Source organism: Pipistrellus hanaki, assembly GCF_964339955.1.
Source record: "Pipistrellus hanaki genome assembly, chromosome: 9".
Taxonomy (NCBI): Eukaryota; Metazoa; Chordata; class Mammalia; order Chiroptera; family Vespertilionidae; genus Pipistrellus; species Pipistrellus hanaki.
In genome coordinates this window covers 22,594,458-22,614,886 of record NC_140511.1, presented here as the reverse complement: position 1 = coordinate 22,614,886, position 20,429 = coordinate 22,594,458, and the positions used below count along the sequence as shown (strand labels likewise).

At 36.3% G+C, this 20,429-nt stretch overlaps 1 protein-coding gene across 5 annotated transcripts in view; it reads left to right on the top strand.

Annotated features, from left to right (window-relative positions):
* The window catches only part of CNTN5 (contactin 5), a 917,150-nt gene that overhangs the window by 863,955 nt on the left and 32,766 nt on the right, over positions 1–20,429 (top strand). For all 5 annotated transcript variants that reach the window (XM_084894670.1, XM_084894671.1, XM_084894674.1 and 2 more), the window contains 3 exons: positions 4,139–4,209; positions 6,520–6,754; positions 16,210–16,319. In XM_084894670.1, coding sequence (XP_084750796.1) covers positions 4,139–4,209; positions 6,520–6,754; positions 16,210–16,319 — 416 coding nt within the window. The remainder of the gene's footprint in view (positions 1–4,138; positions 4,210–6,519; positions 6,755–16,209; positions 16,320–20,429) is intronic.

The following is a 20,429-nucleotide window of genomic DNA, read 5'->3' as shown; positions in this document are numbered from 1 at the left end:
TAAGCCAATTAAAACTAGAATACCCATTTCACACAATGTGATCCTGACAAGAAAATAGAATTCCTGAGATGCAGCTATTAAAGCCTTGTTTTCATTTTCTGTTTGTTTTTACAGTTTCACTGATATGTAATTGACTTATAATATATGTAAGGTGTACAACATGGTTGATATATGTATATATTGTGACATCATTACCACAATAAGTTTAGTTAATGTCCATCACCTCTCATAGTAAAAAAAAAAAAAAAAAAAAAAAAAGTTTTTTCTTGAGATGAGAAATTTTAAGATCTATTCTCTTAGTAACTTTTAAATATACAATAAAATATTATTAACTATAGTCACTATGCTGTTCATTGCATCTCCACGACTTATTTATCTTACCTTCTAACCATCTTCATCCATGTTGTACCCCCCAAATCTCACCTCTGGCAACCACCAAGCCCTTCTTGGTTTCTTCATATTCCACATATAAGTGTCTGTCTTTCTCTGTGTAACTTATTTTACTTATTATAATTCTCTCAAGGTGCATCCATGTTGTCACCAGTGGCAGGATTTTCCTTTTTATGGCTGAGTAATATTTCATACTATACAGGGTGTGGCAAAAGTAGTTTTACAGTTGTGAGTATGCGAAACAGAGTTTATTCTTGTATTATTATTTATTAATTATTGTATAATTTTTCATATGTAAAAGCTAAACCTACTTTTCCCACCCCTGTATATATGCACACACATACCAAATTGCCTTTATCCAATCATCAGTCCATGGACACTTAGGTTGTTTTCATTTCTTTTCTTTTTTAAAAAATATATTTTATTGATTTTTCACAAAGAGGAAGAGAGGGGGATAGAGAATTAGAAACATCAATGAGAGAAAATCATCGATCAGCTGCCTCTTGCACATCCACCACTGGGGATGTGCCCGCAACCAAGGTACATGCCCTTGCCCAGAATCGGGCCCGGGACCTTTCCGTCTGCAGGCCTACGCTCTATCCACTGAGCCAAACTGGTCTCGGCTGTTTTCGTTTCTTTAAAGCTTTAAGTTTTCTATTAGTAGTTTCTATTATAGCTAGTAAACTTTTTTATTTCAAAATAATTGGTTTTTATACATCTAGACCACTAACACACAAATGACCTATAATGCCTTTTGTGTTATTTGTGTTAGATATTAAAATTGGAGGTAGTGTGAAAGAGGATCTTATATTTTTTTATATTAAGTTAAATATGGGCTATCTTCTCTTTTTTAAAATATATTTTATTGATTTTTTTACAAAGAAGAAGGGAGAGGGATAGAGAGCTAGAAACATAGATGAGAGAGAAACATCAATCAGCTGCCTCCTGCACGCCCCCCACTGGGGATATGCCTGAAACCAAGGTACATGCCCCTGAACGGAATCAGACCTGGGACCTTTCAGTCTGCAGGCCAACACTCTATTCACTGAGCCAAACTGTTTAGGGCAGGGCTATCTTCTCTTGAAAAGAAATTAGCAGCTGTAAGAAAACCTCAAAGATTGATTTCAAATAATGAGAGAAATTTTATGCAATCTGGGTTGTTTATGTATAATCAACATAAAAATTACCCAAAGAATTAAATCATAGAAAGTATTACTTCCCTTTCTTGGTTGCTCAAAGTGAAAATTTTCACTAAATGTTTTATCAGTTTATTTATTTATTTATTTATTTATTTATTTATTTTTTACTCAAAAAGTTAACACTTTTGAGAAATCTAATTTTTTTAATAAATGCATTAATTGACTGTGGCACTTTACATCTCTGATCTAGAGGTTCCATGCATCCTCTTTTTAGATGATGTTTGAGGTCAGAATAAAATAGGAAAGGATCCTCAGTGCCTAGTCTTTCCACAAAATCCATGATCCAAAATTCAGGATGGTGTCCTCAAAGAGGAGGAGGAAGTCTTAACTTTGAGGTATAAACTTAATTATTTTAATGTAATAGACAATGTACGTGGCTTTGGTAGATATGACCTGTAATATTATTTGGCTGTTAGTTGTCAGAGATTACCGTGAACCATATGATGGGGGTGCAGAATACATTTAAAAAACAAAACAAAACAAAACAAAACAAAAAACTAATGCTACTAAGACAGCCATAATGGCATAACATTAACAAATTATCTTGTTTCCACTATTTGTTTGACCATGTATTGGTAGTCACAATATTCAGAACTCCAAAATTTTAGCCACTGATGGAATATTCGGAATCTTATGGAACCTTATATCTGTACCCTTTTACACATACAGTTAAACAGGAAGGTGCCTTACTCATACTATACACTAGGAAGGGAATTTAGAATTAGTTCTATATACCACTGGTTTGGGGACATGGTGTTAAGTTCCTAGCTGTTATATGTAACAATAACCATGAATACTACCAAAAACTCACATAAAATGATTTACTCATTGTTCATATAAAAAGGGCATATTTAGTTATTGCTATAACACCATCATTTTTTTCTCAGTTGAATTCCTTGTGATTTCTTGAATGAAAGATAAAGAGCTATCCAATTTCTTGTAATTCTGAGGTAATTTCTGAGAGTGAACTCCACATATGAGTAATTTTTAATTCTCACCTGAGGATATATATATTTAATATATTTTATTGATTTTTTTACGGAGAGGAAGGGAGAGGGATAGAGACTTAGAAACATCGATGAGAGAGAAACATTGATCAGCTGACTCTTGCACACCTCCTACTGGGGATGTGCTTGCAACCAAGGTACAAGCCCTTGACAGGAATTGAACTTGGGACCTTTCAGTCCCCAGGCCTACGCTCTATCCACTGAGCCAAACCGGTTAGGGCAAGAATATCCTTTTTAAATTGATTTGAAAGAGAGAGGAATAGAGACAGAAACATCAATCATTTGCCTCTAATATGCACCCCACCTAGGGATCGAACAAGGAATTTGGGTATGTGCCCTTTGGTGTCTGCGACAACACTCCAACCAACTGAGCAACCTGGCCAGGGTGAATATCTTCAGCATACATGTAACTGTGAGGAAAGAATGACAGGTGGCTGCTGTTGCGTGTAGACTTCTGCATGTGCACCAGCAAGGGAAGAAATAGTTCATGGAGCAGAGTGTCCAAGGACACTGAAGTTTGCACCTTAGCAAATGTAGTTTATTTGTTTCAGTGGAGCCAATTATATATTCACAGACTTTTCTCTTCTACCTCTCTTAGCCAAGGAGAATGTTTATTTTTTATTTATTTCTAATAGAATATAAATTCTACATAAGTTTTTCTGGTATATAAAATGCTGTGTGAGTATCTACCAGTAATTAATTGCCTTTCATAGAGGTAGGTAATATATGGGAGTGAATTTATTGTTTATGAGTATATCAATGGTGTTTAAAAACTATATTCTGAGATATAAATTCAACGCTGAAATGTAAAATTGCTCCTGCAGGCTCATAGCCTGGAAAATGATTTCTTTTAATAGTTCTCTTCATTTAGCAGTTCTTCATTTGAAAATGTTTCCTTTCAGCTGCAGATTTTGTGGTTTGGTGTGGTGAAGGGGAAATTTATCCCTTTCACACATTTATTCTTTTAATATTTATTTGAAAAAGTTTCGCCGGATGCTTATATATTTTGCAGTTTGCAGAGAGATTTATTTTCAGTTTTATTTCTTTTTAATGTTTATTCATTTAAAGATGTTTTCAATCCATGGAAGTGTCGCTAAGATTTCTTTAGAGCTCTTTGGGGGCTTCTCATAAAGCACTAATGCTAATGTCAACCTGTGGGTTTTCCAGGGAGTCTGCAAGCCCTAAAACCACAGAAAAGAGTCACATCCCTGGAAAGCAGGAGACAGTGTGTAGGACAAAAACTAACTAACCACTAGAAGACGTCCTAATCTATAAAGTTAATTATAATTTAGACCTTACTCTCCCATCGCATGAACAAGAAGACTGACTAGTTTGGGGATGCAGGGTGTGACCAAGAAAAATACATTTCACTTGCAGATTTGAAAGTAGGGTATCTGTCACAAACATCTTGTCTTAATACTGAATATTACCAGTAACTTATATCAGGATTTCACCCAACCTGAGTAATGATGTGTTCTTATTATAAAGACTCTTAAATGACACGTGTATTTCTCACTTGCTCTCTGCCCATTTTATCCACAGTTCCAAAGACAGCACCCACCAACGTGAGTGGAAGAAGTGGAAGGAGGCACGAGTTAGTCATTGCCTGGGAGGTAAGAGAATCTGTACTCAGATGTCAGAACTGGTTGAGTCCTTAGGAAATATGGCTACATGTCTAGGATCTGTACTTGGTGCAGAGACACTGGATAATTTCTGTTTAAATTAGGTGAAGGGACACTTTGAGCATGCATTGCTCAGATAGATATTGTTAACATCATCCTTCCTCATTTTCATACCAGCCCCCAGTTAACTTTTCCCCAAGTCTGTGGAACGTCTTCCTGTGAACAAGCTATCTCATAATAAAGTTTGATTAAAACACATCTTCTCATATATTACTTCAGATGTCTGCTTAACTTAGTTCAATATTTAATTATTTCAAGATTAAGTGGCACCCTTGACTTATTTGGAGTCTAAAACTATTGAGGAGGAAGGAACTGACCTCCACTGACTTTGTGGCATCATGCCTTGCTTATCTCATTTATCCCATACAACAATCCTATTAGTGGGGCTCATTTTCCTTGTGTTAAATATCATGATAATGAGGCAAAGTTTAGCTACTTTCTCTGAGAAGAGTAGAATTGGGGACTTGTATAACAAAACTTATGTTCTTTTGTCTTCTTCACCATATGATCTCAGTTTCTTATCAAAGAAAAGAAGTGTGAGAGGTGCATCTATTTTTCATGAAGCCACTTTCCTTTATTGATGATATATTACCTTATTATTCAATATAGCTGTGTAGCTCACAAAACTATGCTTTAGAATATGAAAATAGAATTTAAATGAAAATGTCTACTGGAGAAAACTAAACAAATTCCTAACACTCTAGGGACAATGATCAAATATACAGAAAAACGTCTTTTCCCAATAAGGAATTTTCCTTGAGCACGCTCTCTGTCCTGCTCTTATGTCCATTCCCCTGTTCTTCAATAAAACGTTTTGTCTTGTTTTGATTTCTGCAGAGGGATTAATTTCCCAATACCTGAATTTCAGCGAGATCAAATATCTCTAAATGGATTTGCCTTGCCTATACCCATTTTGTGTCAAAGTCAGCTCCGGCTGCTAAAACAAATGTTGTATAGACCAGGTGGCTTATAAATGACAGGAATTTATTTCTCACAGTTCTGGAAGCTGGAAGTCTACAGTCAAGGCACCAGCAGGTTGAGGCCTGGTGAGGTCTGATTGCTGGTTGGTAGACAGTCATTTTCTCACTGTCCTCAATGGCAGAGAGGCAAGAGAGCTCTCCACTCTCTTTTGTAAGAGCACTAATCCCATTCATGCAGGCTCTTCCCTTATAATCAAATCACCCACCAAAGGCACCTTCTTCTTATTGCATCCCATTGGGGGATTTCATCTCATAAATTTGGGAGGGATATAAAGTTCAATCTGTAGTTCTTTAATTTAATAATTTTTTCTCTTTTATTTGACTCAATACACTTTTTTCTCAAATCAAAATTCGAAAGAAAAACAATTTAGCAATTATTTATTGAGTATCTACAATGTGTTGAATATTGTGCTAGGCAGTGGCTGGTAACTATTCCATTCACTAACTAGCCAATCACAAGTACTCATTTTTTTATGCAAAACCGATGTTCATTTAACAAATTTAAATATAAGCCTTTTAGTACAAGAAGTTTCTTGTACAAATACTATATTCCAGTTTTTTTCATATGTTAGTAATGCACAAAAGCAATTAAAAAAAAAACCAGTAGAAGAAAGGTTTTACATTAATGTCTCCTAGATTTTCTGAGCTAGCAGCTTGACAAAGCATCGCCAGTGACAAGATTTCCTGACCTTTAGATTATATGATACTTTTTCCCAACTTGTTATATTCTAGTGTGCAATCCAAAGGCCTCCATTTCATATTCAGGACTAATTGGAGCAAATTTGTTTCACTTCAGCAGTTTTCAGTACTCTTAGTACTTCCCTTAAATACCAAGTAATATTATTATTTTTTCATCCTCTACTCTTAAAAGCCTTTTAAATTTTCAGCAACTGCCACGTGATTTTGCTATGTTGGCTTTTAATCCTATATAATAAAAGGTTAAATGCAAATTGTCCCCTGGTCTGGGATTTTGGGAGTTCAACCTTCAGTTGGACCACAGGGCAGGGACAGCCAACCACCTGAGGCCCCTCCCCCTGCCAGCCCCACCTCTGATAGGCCCCTTCCCCCCAATAGGGGTGGTCTAGCTGGACCACCCTCTACACAAATCTGTGCACTGGGCCTCTAGTGTACTGTAAAGATTTGAATCTTCTTTTCTTTAGTTATCCATAATTTTAAAAAATTTAAACTTTTGAAAGAGGATTTTTTAATTCATTATTTAGCTTATAATTAATTGCTTTTTTTTTTTTTTTCTTTTCTTTAGCCAGTATCTGAAGAGTTTCAGAATGGGGAAGGCTTTGGCTATATTGTGGCTTTCAGGCCCAATGGAACGCGTGGGTGGAAGGAGAAAATGGTGACATCCTCTGATGCTTCCAAGTTCATTTATCGAGATGAAAGTGTCCCTCCCCTTACTCCCTTTGAAGTGAAAGTTGGCGTTTATAACAACAAAGGGGATGGACCTTTCAGTCAAATTGTGGTCATCTGTTCCGCTGAAGGAGGTCAGTTTCTTTATCCGTATTTTTATTCAATATATTTTAACATTTTATTTTGCTATACAAGTGAGATATTGTTGTACAAATGTAACAAAATACAAATACAACAAAATGAAAACAAAACTCACCTATAGCCGAGGTCGGTTTGGCTCAGTGGTAGAGCGTCGGTCTGTGGACTGAGGGGTCCCAGGTTCGATTCCGGTCAAGGGCATGTACATCAGTTGCGGGCACATCCCCGGTGGGGGGTGTGCAGGAGGCAGCTGGTCGATGTTTCTCTCTCATCGACGTTTCTAGCTCTCTATCTCTCTCCCTTCCTCTCTGTGAGAAATCGATGAAATATATTTAAAAAAAAAACAAAAAAACTCACCTATAGTCTCTCTATACATTTTAGATATATTTTTCCACATAATTTTTATTTAAGAAAATTGACCATTCCATATCTGTTGCTTCATGTTCTTTACTTTCTAATGAAATATGACAAATATCTTTCTATGATAATAACAATATTAGTACAGTAATAGCTAATTAGTGTATTCTATTCTCTGTGTGGACATTTAATGAACAGTCTATGGTTTGAAATGTAGATATTTTTTTATTTTAACCCATTAAATTTATATAAGATAAATTTAAATGAAGAAACCATTTGTATGAACAATAAATATGTGTATTTATGACTAACGTCATACACACCACATTGCACTGACTAAGAAGTTTCATAAAGGGTTTCTTGTTGGAAGGTGTGCACACGTGACATCTTTCAATCCCCTTGACAATGTTGCCTAATAGGCATTATTATCTCCTTTGTAGATAAAAGAAAATTCAAGTTCAGAAAAGTTAAAGGTCACACAGCTTGTAATTGAGAATAAGCTCAGGTCTGTGTAATCATTAAATCCTTGATTTTTCTGTAGCTCACTGTCTTCATATGCTTAATCTCATGTAATTCTTAATATAAAATAATGAGGTAGGCAGGACTTAGCAGGCAGTAAACCCATTACTACTCAGCTTTCTTTATCAAAATCCTGGGCTTTGTTAAGTTTTAAAAAAAATATCCAATTTTCTGAGTGAGAGAAAGCATGATAGATCTTACCTAAAATTAGCTTTTCTTCTTAGTCCTTCTATTAAGGTGCAAATTTTCCATTGGCCCTGAGAATAAAAATGATGCCTTCCATTTCCTAAGTGTGACAAATGACTACGAAAATGTTCCACCAAAGGCAACACTGACTTGACCTTCCAAATAATGATTGTCCTTATAAACTGACCTTTGTACTTCCTTTGTGCCCACATTTGTGACTTAAAAAGCTGAAGAGAATTATTCATCTTTTCGTTCTGGAGTTCATAGGAGGATATAAATAAGGCCCTTTAAATATTGAAGCACAAAAGTAGGTTCTGATTTATGTAAGATGTAGTTTTTCAAAACAAGCTGCCTTATATTTGTCTAACATAGAGCCAGATTTTGAAGCAGAAGCAGAAAGCTTATCCTAGCATAAGAATGTATCCCAAGAAACTAGAATCACCAATCAGAAAGGACATATGCACCCCTATGTTCATAGCAGCACAATTTATCATAACTAAGATTTGGAAACAGCCTAAGTGCCTATCAGCAGATGAGTGAATTTATAATAAAAACTGCGGTACATCTACACAATGGAATACTACACTGCTGTAGAAAGGAAGGAACTCCTACCATTTGCAACAGCATGGATGGAACTGGAGAGCATTATGTTAAGCAAAATAAATCAGTTAGAGAAAGATGAATCGCATAATCTCACTCATTTGTGGAATATAATGAACAACACAAACTGATGGACAAAAACAGATCCAGGACAGAGAAGCATTGACCAGACTGTCAAACCTCAGAGGGAAGGTAGCGGAGGGTGGGGGTAAGGGAGAGAGATAGACCTAAGGACTTGTATGCATGCATATAAGCCTAACCAATGGACACAGATACCAGGTGGATGGATATATATTTTAAAAAAAGAATGACCAGGAAAGTGAAGAACCAAGTAATAACAAGGAATTATAGATGTTCCAATGACATACCCATGCACTTAACATCTCAAATGTCTGATGTGTTTCAGCTAGAGCTGGTGGACTATATTAGTTATACTAACTCTTACAACCAAATATGAGGTAGAAATCTCAAGCCTCAATCTACTGTTCAGGAAACTGAGTCTCAGAGAGGTTAAGTAACATGCTCAAATTGACACCAGGAAGTGACAGAGTTGTAAATGACTGTAGTTCAGTGGCAGACCCGGGATATGAACCTAAGAATGTACAGCTACAAAGCTCATACTTTTAACCACGATCCTATACTATATCATCAGGAATGTATATAATAATATTTTATTAATGGATTATGTAATTACATATAACATTTTGTATTATGTTACACCAAAAATCTACTTTGAACTACGTGTTTTATTTGTTGCCTTAAAATTTCTTCAACCTAATCATCGAGCACATAGCCCCAAAGGTTACATGAGATGAATATGAGGCATTAGTGCACATGTTTTGTATGTTAACACCAGGGCTTTAAGAAGTCCAGATTTGTACTTTCCTTGTCAACTTTCGCTTTGAAATGAAATTATAGCAGCTACCAGGGGTTGTTAATACTGTGTTTCCTTACACTTAGAATGGTTTGCTTTTGGGGATTTCTCTTTCAAGCTGGATGGGAAATATGCATAATTTTCTTTCAAAGACACTGAGGTTGTTACTGTAACATTTCATAGTAACACCTCATTTATTTTGGTAGACTGAAATATGAAAAATATCAGCAAATTAAATCTGGATAGAGTCTGCCTTTGTTCTGACAACAAAATTCAAACATATATTTGGCACTTGTTCACTAATTAAGTTTACTAATTTGGAACTTCGTGTGTAAACAGGAGTAAAGTTTTTAGCATCATGAATTCATGTCAACTAAGAAAGGCAGTACAATGGAAAGGAAGAGCCGGAGCCTAGAGTCAGCAAAGCCTGGGTTCAGTCTTCTCACAATAACTGTGCGTCCCGGGCAGTTTACCCATCTCTCTGACCCTTACTTTCCTCCATGTAAAAAATCAAAGTTTTGCCCTAACCTGTTTAGTTCAGTGGATAGAGCATCAGCCTGCCGAATGAAGGGCCCCAGGTTCAATTCTGGCCAAGGGTACATACCTTGGTTGTGGGCACAACCCCAGTAAGAGGTGTGCAGGAGGCAGCTGATCGATGTTTCCCTCTCATCAATGTTTCTAACTGTCTATCCCTCTCCCTTCTTCTCTCTCAAAAATCAATCAAGTACATTTTTAAAAAATCAAAGTTTTGAACTGGAACATCTCTGCAAGTCATTACAAATCTAAGACTGAAATTTTGTCAACTTACTCTACATCCTAAAATACTCATTTTGATTTTCATTTTCCCCAGGTAATAATAGGCCCACTTTTGTTATATACTAAAAAGAAGGAAACCATACCCTTCTTTAAACACTTAAATAAGTGTTTACTTGAACTTGAAGTGCTTTACTTGAAGAGGCGTAAGCATTTTCCTGATCGAGCCGTTTTTAAAGCGTCAAGGCCTGTAATAAACGTATAAAATAATATTGGACTCATGCCAGTGCAGGTGCCTCCCTCTACCTGTGGATGTTCATAAGATTCACAGCATTCATCATCAGTCTTGCCAAAAGCCCAACTGATCTGATGGAGACTGTATTTCCCCATAAGACAAGTTCTGCATGTTTGTTCTTTCAGTAACCTTTTTCACCTGTTTTTCACCCTAAAATCCCTCTGTATTTATATACAGAATAAGAAGGGTGAGACGGCTCTCCAGTTCTGTTTATGGGCATAGTTCTCCCTATTCATATTAGACATACCCAATACCTGCCTAGAGCTGACAGCAAATCAGGAGGAAAACATGTCCTAGATGCTGAATCAGATGCAGCTCACAGAATTAATGTTGATGAGAGGGAACCACAGAACACAAGGCCTACAAGACAGTTCTTATTTCCCACTGGCACATGGATGCAAGCTCGCATGCAGAACACACTGCCACAGGTGCCGATACGCACCTTTCCTTTTCCTCTCAAGAAAGCCTATTGAAACGCAAGTAAGAATTAATTATTACAGTGAAAACCTTGAATGTGATCTGTTATTAAAAGAACTAATCATTTATGTACAATATATTGATATTTGGTAAATCCCTTGGGAAATGCCTTGACTCATGACACGGAGGTTGGTTGTTGCCCCAGAGTTGTCAGAAAGCTCCACAGTTTCCGCAGTAGAAGTAACCCTGAATTGCTCCATCAGTGCCAAGCAGCATCTGACATCACTTCCATGCTCTCTGCACATCTATCGATTACCTATACTCTTTAAATCAGGCAAGTCTTACATGCATGCCAACCCTGACTTGACTTCTAATACCAGGGTATGGCATAATCCTATACAATACTTTCATTTTGGAAACAATTCTAATGTTTTTTTTAAAGATGAGCAAAGTTTCAACAGAAGTGATATTAAAAAAGTATGGTGGAAGTGATAGAAGTGATTTTTTTTCCTAGATGAAAAATCAGGTTGACTTTTATTTCTATATTTCTAGACGTACTTATTTGTTAAAATTATATCTATAGCTTTATTTAATTCTTATTACCATAGCTTTGGAAAATGGAGATAACCTGAACATTCAATTACATCTAACAGAAAAATATGAAAAAAAAATCAATATAGATAAATTATAGATTGGAATACTTGTTTATTTGTGATGAGCTATAGCCTTTTCTAGTGTTGTGTTGTATTGTGTATGTGGGTTTTTTTGTGATGTATTTTTGTTTTTCGCTTTTTGTCTTATATGTAAAATATGTGCTGCTTTTATTTTTATTAAAACCAAAAAACCTCTCCTCATCATCATAAAATCATATGCAATTATCTCCTTGCAAATGGAGCTACCAAACAGCTCAAATTAAAACCCAACATTCATGAGGTGTTATTCCCCCCAATCAGCTTTTAGCTGAAACTGAGCTCAGTGGGATTTATGTGAACTTGAAAATTAATAAATTGGCATATTCATTGTAAAATACAAGAAATAATTTCCTGTCTTTGCCAGATGATCCATTTGGATTAGTGCCTGTAAAAGTTCAACTGCAGCTGTCTTCACTGAATTTTTAAATAATGAAAGCATAACCCTTCTCCCAAGGAGTTTATTAAACCCTCCTTTGATTAATGCTGTTACCCACTGCTCCTGGGAAGTCAGATGTATAATCGATATTACAAGCACAGCCCCTCATATTACTTGGAGAAGTCCTGCTGGTAGGTCACTTAATACAAATGTATCATCTAAATTCATGAACATGGTAATGCTGTTGCAAATTTTCAATCTAACAGAAACTGAAATCTATCAATCAGTCTGTCCATTTCCTATGCCAAGATTGGAGTGAAGTTAACCATGTCCTCATTATAATATCAGAGAGAGGATAGAGAGGGAGATTTTCAAGTCTTTGAGTCTATTAAATATAACACAAGTAAGATCTCAGAAATAGATTCTTGAATTTTCATCAAATTACCTAAGTATAATAGAAGTGAGAGTGGCAGGAATCATCTTGAGGTTTACAGATCAGGAGAGTTTTGGAGATGCGTGAATGTGACAGGATCAATGAGGAGCAGTGCAGCTATGATTCTAATTTATCAAAATTTCCATAAAAGATTTTAAAAATTTATAGTAAGCTCGTGGCGGGTTAAATAGGAAATGTGGGGGTCTAGGTAGTTTCTGGCAAGACTTATAGAGCCCAGGTGGGGATCCCAACATCAATAGTCCTGGGGGAAGTCAGCAGTGGAAGGGCAAGGAGAAGAGAGAGCGATAACAAAGGGTGTGTAGTACACAGACACATACACGGAAGCAGAATAGCATAGTGATTAGCCCTAACTGCGTTGCTCAAAACCTCCCCGCCCCACCCCCCCATCCCCCCCTGCAGCTGCGTGACCTTCGGCAAGTTGCTTATCCTCTCTGCCCCCAATATCCTCATCTGAAAAGAGTGACTGTAGGGTTGTTAGAGGATCAGCTAATACATATGAGAAGTATGAATAGGGCTTGACACATGTCAAATGCTCAAAAATTAGCAATTATTACCTTTGTTTTTGCTCCTTATCTATTTTGTTTGTGTTTTTATATATATATATATATATTTATTGATTTCAGAGAGGAAGGGAGAGGGAGAGGGAGAGAAAGATAGAAAAATGAATGATGAGAGAAAAATCACTGACCTGTTGCCTCCTGCATGCCCCACCCTGGGGATCGAGCCCACAACCTGGGCATGTGGCCCAAATGGAAATCAAACCATTCAACCACTGAGCCAGGCTTTATTTTTACGGTAATTTTATTCGGTTCATTACTCTGTCAGTTATTTGGAGGTAATTGGGCAGCAAGAAAGTGAACTATATATGTTTCCTATACACTCTCTCTGTATGCCCCCAAACTGACTAGAAGTGGAGAATGAGCCAGCCATTTCCTTGGTGCCTATTTTACAAGAGATGAAAGAACTCTTGAGACACGGGTTCTAGTTGGGACACGTGCAGAGCTGGAAGCAGAGTTTAGATATGTCACATTTTCCCTCTGCAAAATGAGGACTTGGGTTTAAAACATAGGTTTATATTCCCAAAGCCTATAGAGGCCAGGTAAGAGATAGAAATAAGTGAAGTATTCTTAGAGTGAAGCCAGAAGTTTTTATTTTTATATGAAATGTTAGAAAAAATTAATTTAATACATTATTTAGGCAAACAAAAGATGATATTACGAGCTTTGATCCAAGTGTATCTGGAAAATTCTTTCTAGCTGTACATTCCATCACTCAGGGACAATGGGATACCCAAATAGTTAATTCCAATCCAACCCAGATATGCTGTGACCCAATCATTTACTCCTGCCTACAGACAAACTTTATTGTTAGAGCTTGAAATGACTGGTTGATTGATTGATACTTTATCTTTATTGTTGAAGGTATGACAGATGTCACCTTTTTCTTCCCATTGACTCCCTCCATCCCACTCCACCCCCTCCGAGGTCTTGATTGCAGTATTACAGACCAACTTTTTGATTCACACAAGAATATTCACCTGGCTATAAATGACTCATACTGAAACTCTTGGAAGTAAACTGAGATTATGATTTCACTTGCTGAAATTTCAAGTTTAGTATTATTTTGGTGTAATATGCACATCTAACTTCTGATGTTATTTACATCTAGAAGGTGAAACAAATAAAAAAATGACACTTCAGTTCTTGATTTATTTACCCTTATTTAATTAGATGCAACTGTAATGTTTAGCCTGCAAGAATGCAAATGTGAAATGTCAGCTTGGGTTTGACCCTGATTTAATATCCTCAGAGCTTATAAATAGAAATCAGGATGCTTGTTTGAGAAGGAAGTTTCTGAATATTTATCTTCTTTAAACTTTTCTTATTTTTTACTCTTTTAAAACTTTCTTATGTCTGAGAAATACTTAAATCTGTGTAGTGCTACAGAAAGCTGATAAAGAAATACTTCCTTTTTCTAAACTTGGAAAGAGATATAAAAGCTGCCACCTAACCACATATTTTGTGCTTCTGAAATTATTTATCCCCCTGCAATCTCCTTTGACAAAGATGTAATTGCTTCAATAATATAAAAGCTGAAATGAGGCATTTGGCATACAAATCTCTGCAATGCATTCATTTGAAAGATAAGCAAAACTGCTTCCAAATAGCCAATTTTCCCTGATTGGCTGTCTTTGAAATCCGTAGATCATATCCTAACTCCTGCAGATCAGGGTGTACACATCTTAAGAACATGAGCATTTCCTTTCCTTTTCTCGAAAAATCAAGAATCTTACTTCTGTTAAATAGCAATGAAAAAGATGTTTGCAAGCCTGCCTACCTGAATTTTAGAATAAAATAGTAGAAGCTTTCCCCAGGATTTTTAAAAAATCAGGTGAATGCATTAATAACAGGCAGCTGCAAAGTCAGATGAGGGAAACCACTAGCAAAAGTAAATAATAAAATATATTAAAAGAGGGACAGAATGCAAAATTAAAGTGTATACCATGACAGAAATTTATGTCAGCTTCCATGTAGAGATGAATGTGAATTCACCACAGCAGTTTGAATTACGCAATCATGTGATCTTAATGAGTGCCTTACCAAAAGGAAATCATTCTCTGTGTAAACATGTACCTTTGAAAATCTTCTGTGGAATCCTTTTACAATAACAAAGGCAGGTGTTTGATTGATATTTCTTAAAGAATACTACACATAGGCTCTCAAATAGATGTGTGACCACCTTCCATTAGAAAAGGAAAACTCTCAAAAAAAAAAAAATGGTTGGAATCCTTTCTATATTTCTCATAAAGACTTTTAATATTTTTATTTAGAATTCTGTCTTTGGCATATGATTACCTAAATCTAAAACAAACAAACAACAACAACAATAAAACATTTCAACAGAGTAATCTGAGCTCTTACCAGTGATATGGAGTTAATATTAAAGTCTCGACAATTTTTAAGGGATAGTGTTTTTTAAAAATCAAATTTGTATTGAATTGTTGGAACTAATGGATAGCCTTTGTTCTGTCATTTCGTTGAATATGTGTTTGTGACATAGTATTTATGATTCTGCAGTGTCAAAGCTGAAAATATTTTTTTCCTCACATCAAGTGCAACCTCAAAGTGCTGCTCTTGATGGATGCCGATCAGACATGGTGCATTTGGAAAATATAGTGAGAAAGGTCGCTGAGCATAGCAACAGCCTGGTGACTTTCAGGGACCTTTCCTTTTCATTCTACAGCTATCTTAAAAGTCAATGCATGCCTTTTAAATACCATGATTCATAACATATTCCTTATACAATCATAGAAATGTGGTTTTGTGGTAGGAACAACAAAAACAACTCATGTAATTTGGACTTTTTGTGCCTGCAGAGGCTAAAAAGCTAAAATAATAATAATAAGTAGTATTTTGTGAATGAATAGTTTAAGTACCGAGGACTGTGCTCAATATTTTGTATGTGTTATTCCAATTAAAACTAAACTAAAACATTTCTCAGCTAAATACTCTTATTATGTCCCCATTGCCAGGGAACTGGGCTTAGGAAGAGGTGAAGCTACTTGCCTAAAGGGAAATAAATATATAATGCTTTTGAATGCAAACAGCACAGGGGGAAAAAATAAAAAGCCAATTGTGACTCCTACTTCTTTCTTTTGATCATTATGGTAGATGGCAGGCAATTTAAGCCAAACAATTTAACTTTTCCAGAAATGTCCTAGTTAATCCAAGGATAAACATCTTCTCTGCTCGTCTTCCTAGATTTGTCATTTCTTGTTGGTAAGACTTGATGAGAACTGACCATAGTATGGAAATCCAAAAAGATCGTCTTTTTACTTCATTACAAAAGGATGGTGAGAAAAGTAACACCTCTGATAGACATAACTTGCTACCATTGTGGTTTATTATTTCCACTTCCATTCACACAGAACCCAGTGCCGCTCCCACAGACGTCAAGGCTACAAGTGTGTCCATGTCAGAGATTCTTATTGCATGGAAACATGTGAAAGAGAGCCTAGGAAGACCACAGGGATTTGAGGTATGAACAGAATTATTGAAAATAAGCCTTGTTATTTCTGCTGGAATTGTATTCTCCTAAAGAGCTGGTTTGGTGGCCTTTTAACAGAATCACATTCCTTTAAAATTTTTCTTTGTGGCAAAGAAAGTAAGAAATATACTACTTTATGGACATGTATTATGTTGCTCATTAGCTGGCTTATTTTTTAGTATCTTTCCATAGCACCATGCAAAGATTAAAAAAAAAAAAAAAAAAAAAGACAGATGAAAATAGACCTATTTCAATAGCTACAGGTGGCTACTTACTGTTACCCAATTGATTGGTTGTTAAAATGTTTTGAGTATTTTCCTCTAATAATTAAATGTATTAAGCAAGTCTTTCTACTCTATCGTCCTTGACAAATCTTACCTCCTACTGCTAACTTCTCATATTTGCTTGGAGCTTTGTGATCTGTACTTTTTTACTGAAATGACTTTTCATTCCTTAAGTTTTTCTATTTTTAAACACAGTTATGTTGGCCTTATAATGGTGAACATTTTATAACAATTCATCAACTTAATGAAATGTTAGCCTCCAGGAGTGTGGGCAGTCTGTGACCTTGAATATTCCACAAAAACAAGATTCCTATTCCTCACATAGCTCTTGTTCTTGCCTTCACCAGTCACTGATAGGAAAAGACAAAAAAAGAATTACCATTCAACCCAAGACCTCAGTTGCCTAAATAAACTTTTTATTTTTTTTCCTCTGTTTTAACTCCACTAAGAGAAAATCATCTTGATTTTTCAAAAATGATCAAGTATAGAACTTGTACACCAACACAAGCTTTTCCTTACTCTATTTGAGTTTTTCAATAATGTCTGAGAGCTATTTGATTAATATATAGCTAGCATTAGAAAATGGTTATTGCGATAAAGAATTTTTTTTTTACAATATTTCTAAGTTACAGCAAGGACCATGTATAAGGATACATTACATATACAAAACTCACGGATTTTTCTCTTTGGTCTTGCTTCAATTTATTATTTGGTGATAGATAATTTAGCATTTCTCTTATAGTGATTGCACATTTATTTTATAAAAATCACTCTTTTTCCTATCCATGCTTCAGGGACCGTGTCTGATCACCAGGACTGCTAGTACTTGGTTCATGGCACCTACAATATATATTTGTTGAGTGAATGGATATTGCACTTCACAATCATCCTCTTTTAATACCAATATAGAAGATATTGGGGTGCTCTTCCCAGCTTCCCTTCATTGAGTCACTGCACCATCCCCCAGCTGCTGTGAGTGCTGGCTAATGGTTCTCGGCTTCTCTCTGGAGAATTGCCCTCTACCGAGGGGCACTGTCTTACCTGGAAAGTCACCTTCCCTGCAAAAGGCAACCCAACCCCAGGCCAATGGCTGACTCTGACTGACGCTGGTCCCTTCCTCAAGGAGGAAACAAATTTACGATGCAATTTATCATTCGGAGCATTGCTGCGTGCATCCTACCAGGGCTTGGTTACCTGGGACCACACTCTTGCTCAGCTCCCTCTTCTTTCACATTCTCCTTTCCTCCCTCCCTTACAATCTACCTGTAGGCACTCTCACAATAAATCAAATGCAGTCAAATCTCTGTCTCAAGCTCTGCTTCTAAGGAAACTAACCTAAAACAAGTCTGTAAATATAGATCCACCTAGGTCTCTCAGTCGGAGCGTCTGGTGTGCACGCTTTTAGGAAGCCACCGGGTGTACTCTGCAGAAGAATGAGGATCCAGTCTCCTATACATGAAAGCAGTGTTCCCCTTCACAGCAAGTCCCCCTCAACCTTTTTGCTGCCTGCCCTCAGAGTATGACATTCACATTCCTACCATGATTTACCTGCAATAACAGCTCTAGGTGAGGTCCTGCAAAGATCACATATGATTTAGATTTGTGCACAATTCTTCTCTTCCTGAAACATAAGCCATTCATTTATTAATTCAACAAATATGTATGAAGGTGTACTAAGTACCAGACCTAAATGTTAGGAATAAAACAATGAACAAAAAAATAAAGTAGTTGTTCTTGTGGAGCTTATATTATATTGTAGTAGGGAGGACAGGCAATAAACAAGCTAAAAAATAAGTGTATGACATAATATCAAGTGATGATAAATTCTGTATAGAAAATAAAACTGGACACGAAGGTAGATAGTGGAAGAGTCAGTTATTTTTAGAGGTTTGAGAAGTCACCCTTTTTGAGGTTTTGCCTTTGAGTAGAAACATGACCAAATGAGAGAGAGAAGCAGAGAGGGAAGCAAACTCAAAGGCTCTGAAGTCAGAGCATGCTGGCCTTGTTCAAAACACAGGAAGGGGGGGGGGGTGGTTCTGGTGAGATAGCAGTGACCAACAAGAAGGTTGGCAGCATAGTGATGGAGAAATTGCCAGGACAAAACCAGGTTATACGGAGTCTTGTGAACTGCAAAAATAGGAGTTCAGATTGTATCCTAATTATGAGGAGAGGCCATTTAAGGATGTTAAAGAGTCAAGTCAGGATATGACATTTAAAAGCCTCTTTCAGTGTAGAGGGTAGAGAATAGAGTTCAGAGAGAACCTCAGGGGGAACAGTGAAGACAGTTGGTACACCTTAGGTAACAATGAGGTTGCTTTTGACTAGAACCGTAGCAGTGGAGTTAATGAGAAATGCACCTTCTAAGATGTGTTCTGAATTGGTTGTATAACAAGATCTGATAATAAATTGGAGGTGGAGCATTACCAAAGATAATGCCAGAGATTTTTTACCCAAGAAAGTGAGTGAATGACATATAGGAGAAATAGAGAAGAGCACATTTTTCAGAGGAAAAAAAAAATCAAGGATTCTGTTTAGATGTGTTAAACTTTATAAGCCTTTTTATTTCCAAAAATAGTTGCCAAGTGAGTTTTGTGTTAAGAAAAAGGTTAGAGTTATAGCTGTAGCTCTGAGGAACTATCAGTGCACAGATGGCTTTTATGCGTGTGCTGGCTGAAAGTGCAGGGTGCTGATAGGGATGTCTCAGAATTGACCCTCTGGTGCCTCACCATTTGGAACTCAGGAAAGAAAGAGGATCTGGCCAAAGAAACTAAGGGAGACACTGAAGAAATTCAGAAGCCAAAGAAGGAATTTTAAGATGGTGTGATCTTCTGAGTCAAATGCTGCTGGGAAACTCAGAAAGATGAGGCCTAAGGTTGCCCAATGGGTATGGCACGCAGAGATCCTGTTGACCTTGGTGGTCTCGCCATGATTTACCTGTAACAACAGCTTTCTGTGAGGTTTCATGGAATGCTGATGATCAAGGCTTGACTGGAGATTAAGATCAAGATCATCCAACAGGAGCACTCAGAAGTGTCAGAGCACAATGTTTGTGCTGAGCCTATTTCCTTCAGAAGGACATTTTATCACAAGCAAAAATGGATATTTCTAAGGATCAAACATTAATAGGAAATGAATCAAATTCTAGAACAATCATCACAAAGACCACATTTTTTTTAAGTTAAATCAACTCAAATTCTGACAACCATTTTTACATATGGAAGCAACATAAAATCCAAGGGCACAGGAACATTTATGCAATTTTATAGTGTGTTATAAATTATAGTTTTAAAAATATGGCATCTTGTTAGCAAAGAAATCAATGTCTTGTTAATGGGGAAATTAAATATATACTTTTTATAATCAGAAAATAATTAAAACTTCATATACTTCAGTGGCCAACTATGACATTAACTATTATTTTAAGTAGAATATAACCAGCAGGGATGATTTTTTATTGAGATTATCTCGTAATTGTATAGTTGCATGTAGATTTAAAAATAAGTGTGAGGTAAGTAAGACTTATCAGCATCATCCCCATCCTCTATGTTCTGCATTCTTCATCCCATTAAGGAGAACTCTACCTCTGCTCTTCACCTTACCTACCCTGGAACTTAGGGCTTTCATCATCTTATTATTTTTTTTTCTTTTACCAGTTTTCTTTTCTCTAAGTAAATTATCTCCCCAACTAAATATTACTAAAAGATGGTAATGCCTTAAAGCTTAATATTTCATCTCATCACTATCTTTCTCCTCTATTCTATCCCAGATACAATCCTAGCTCCTAGCTGTATTTACTAATGGTAGAATTCTAAGCATG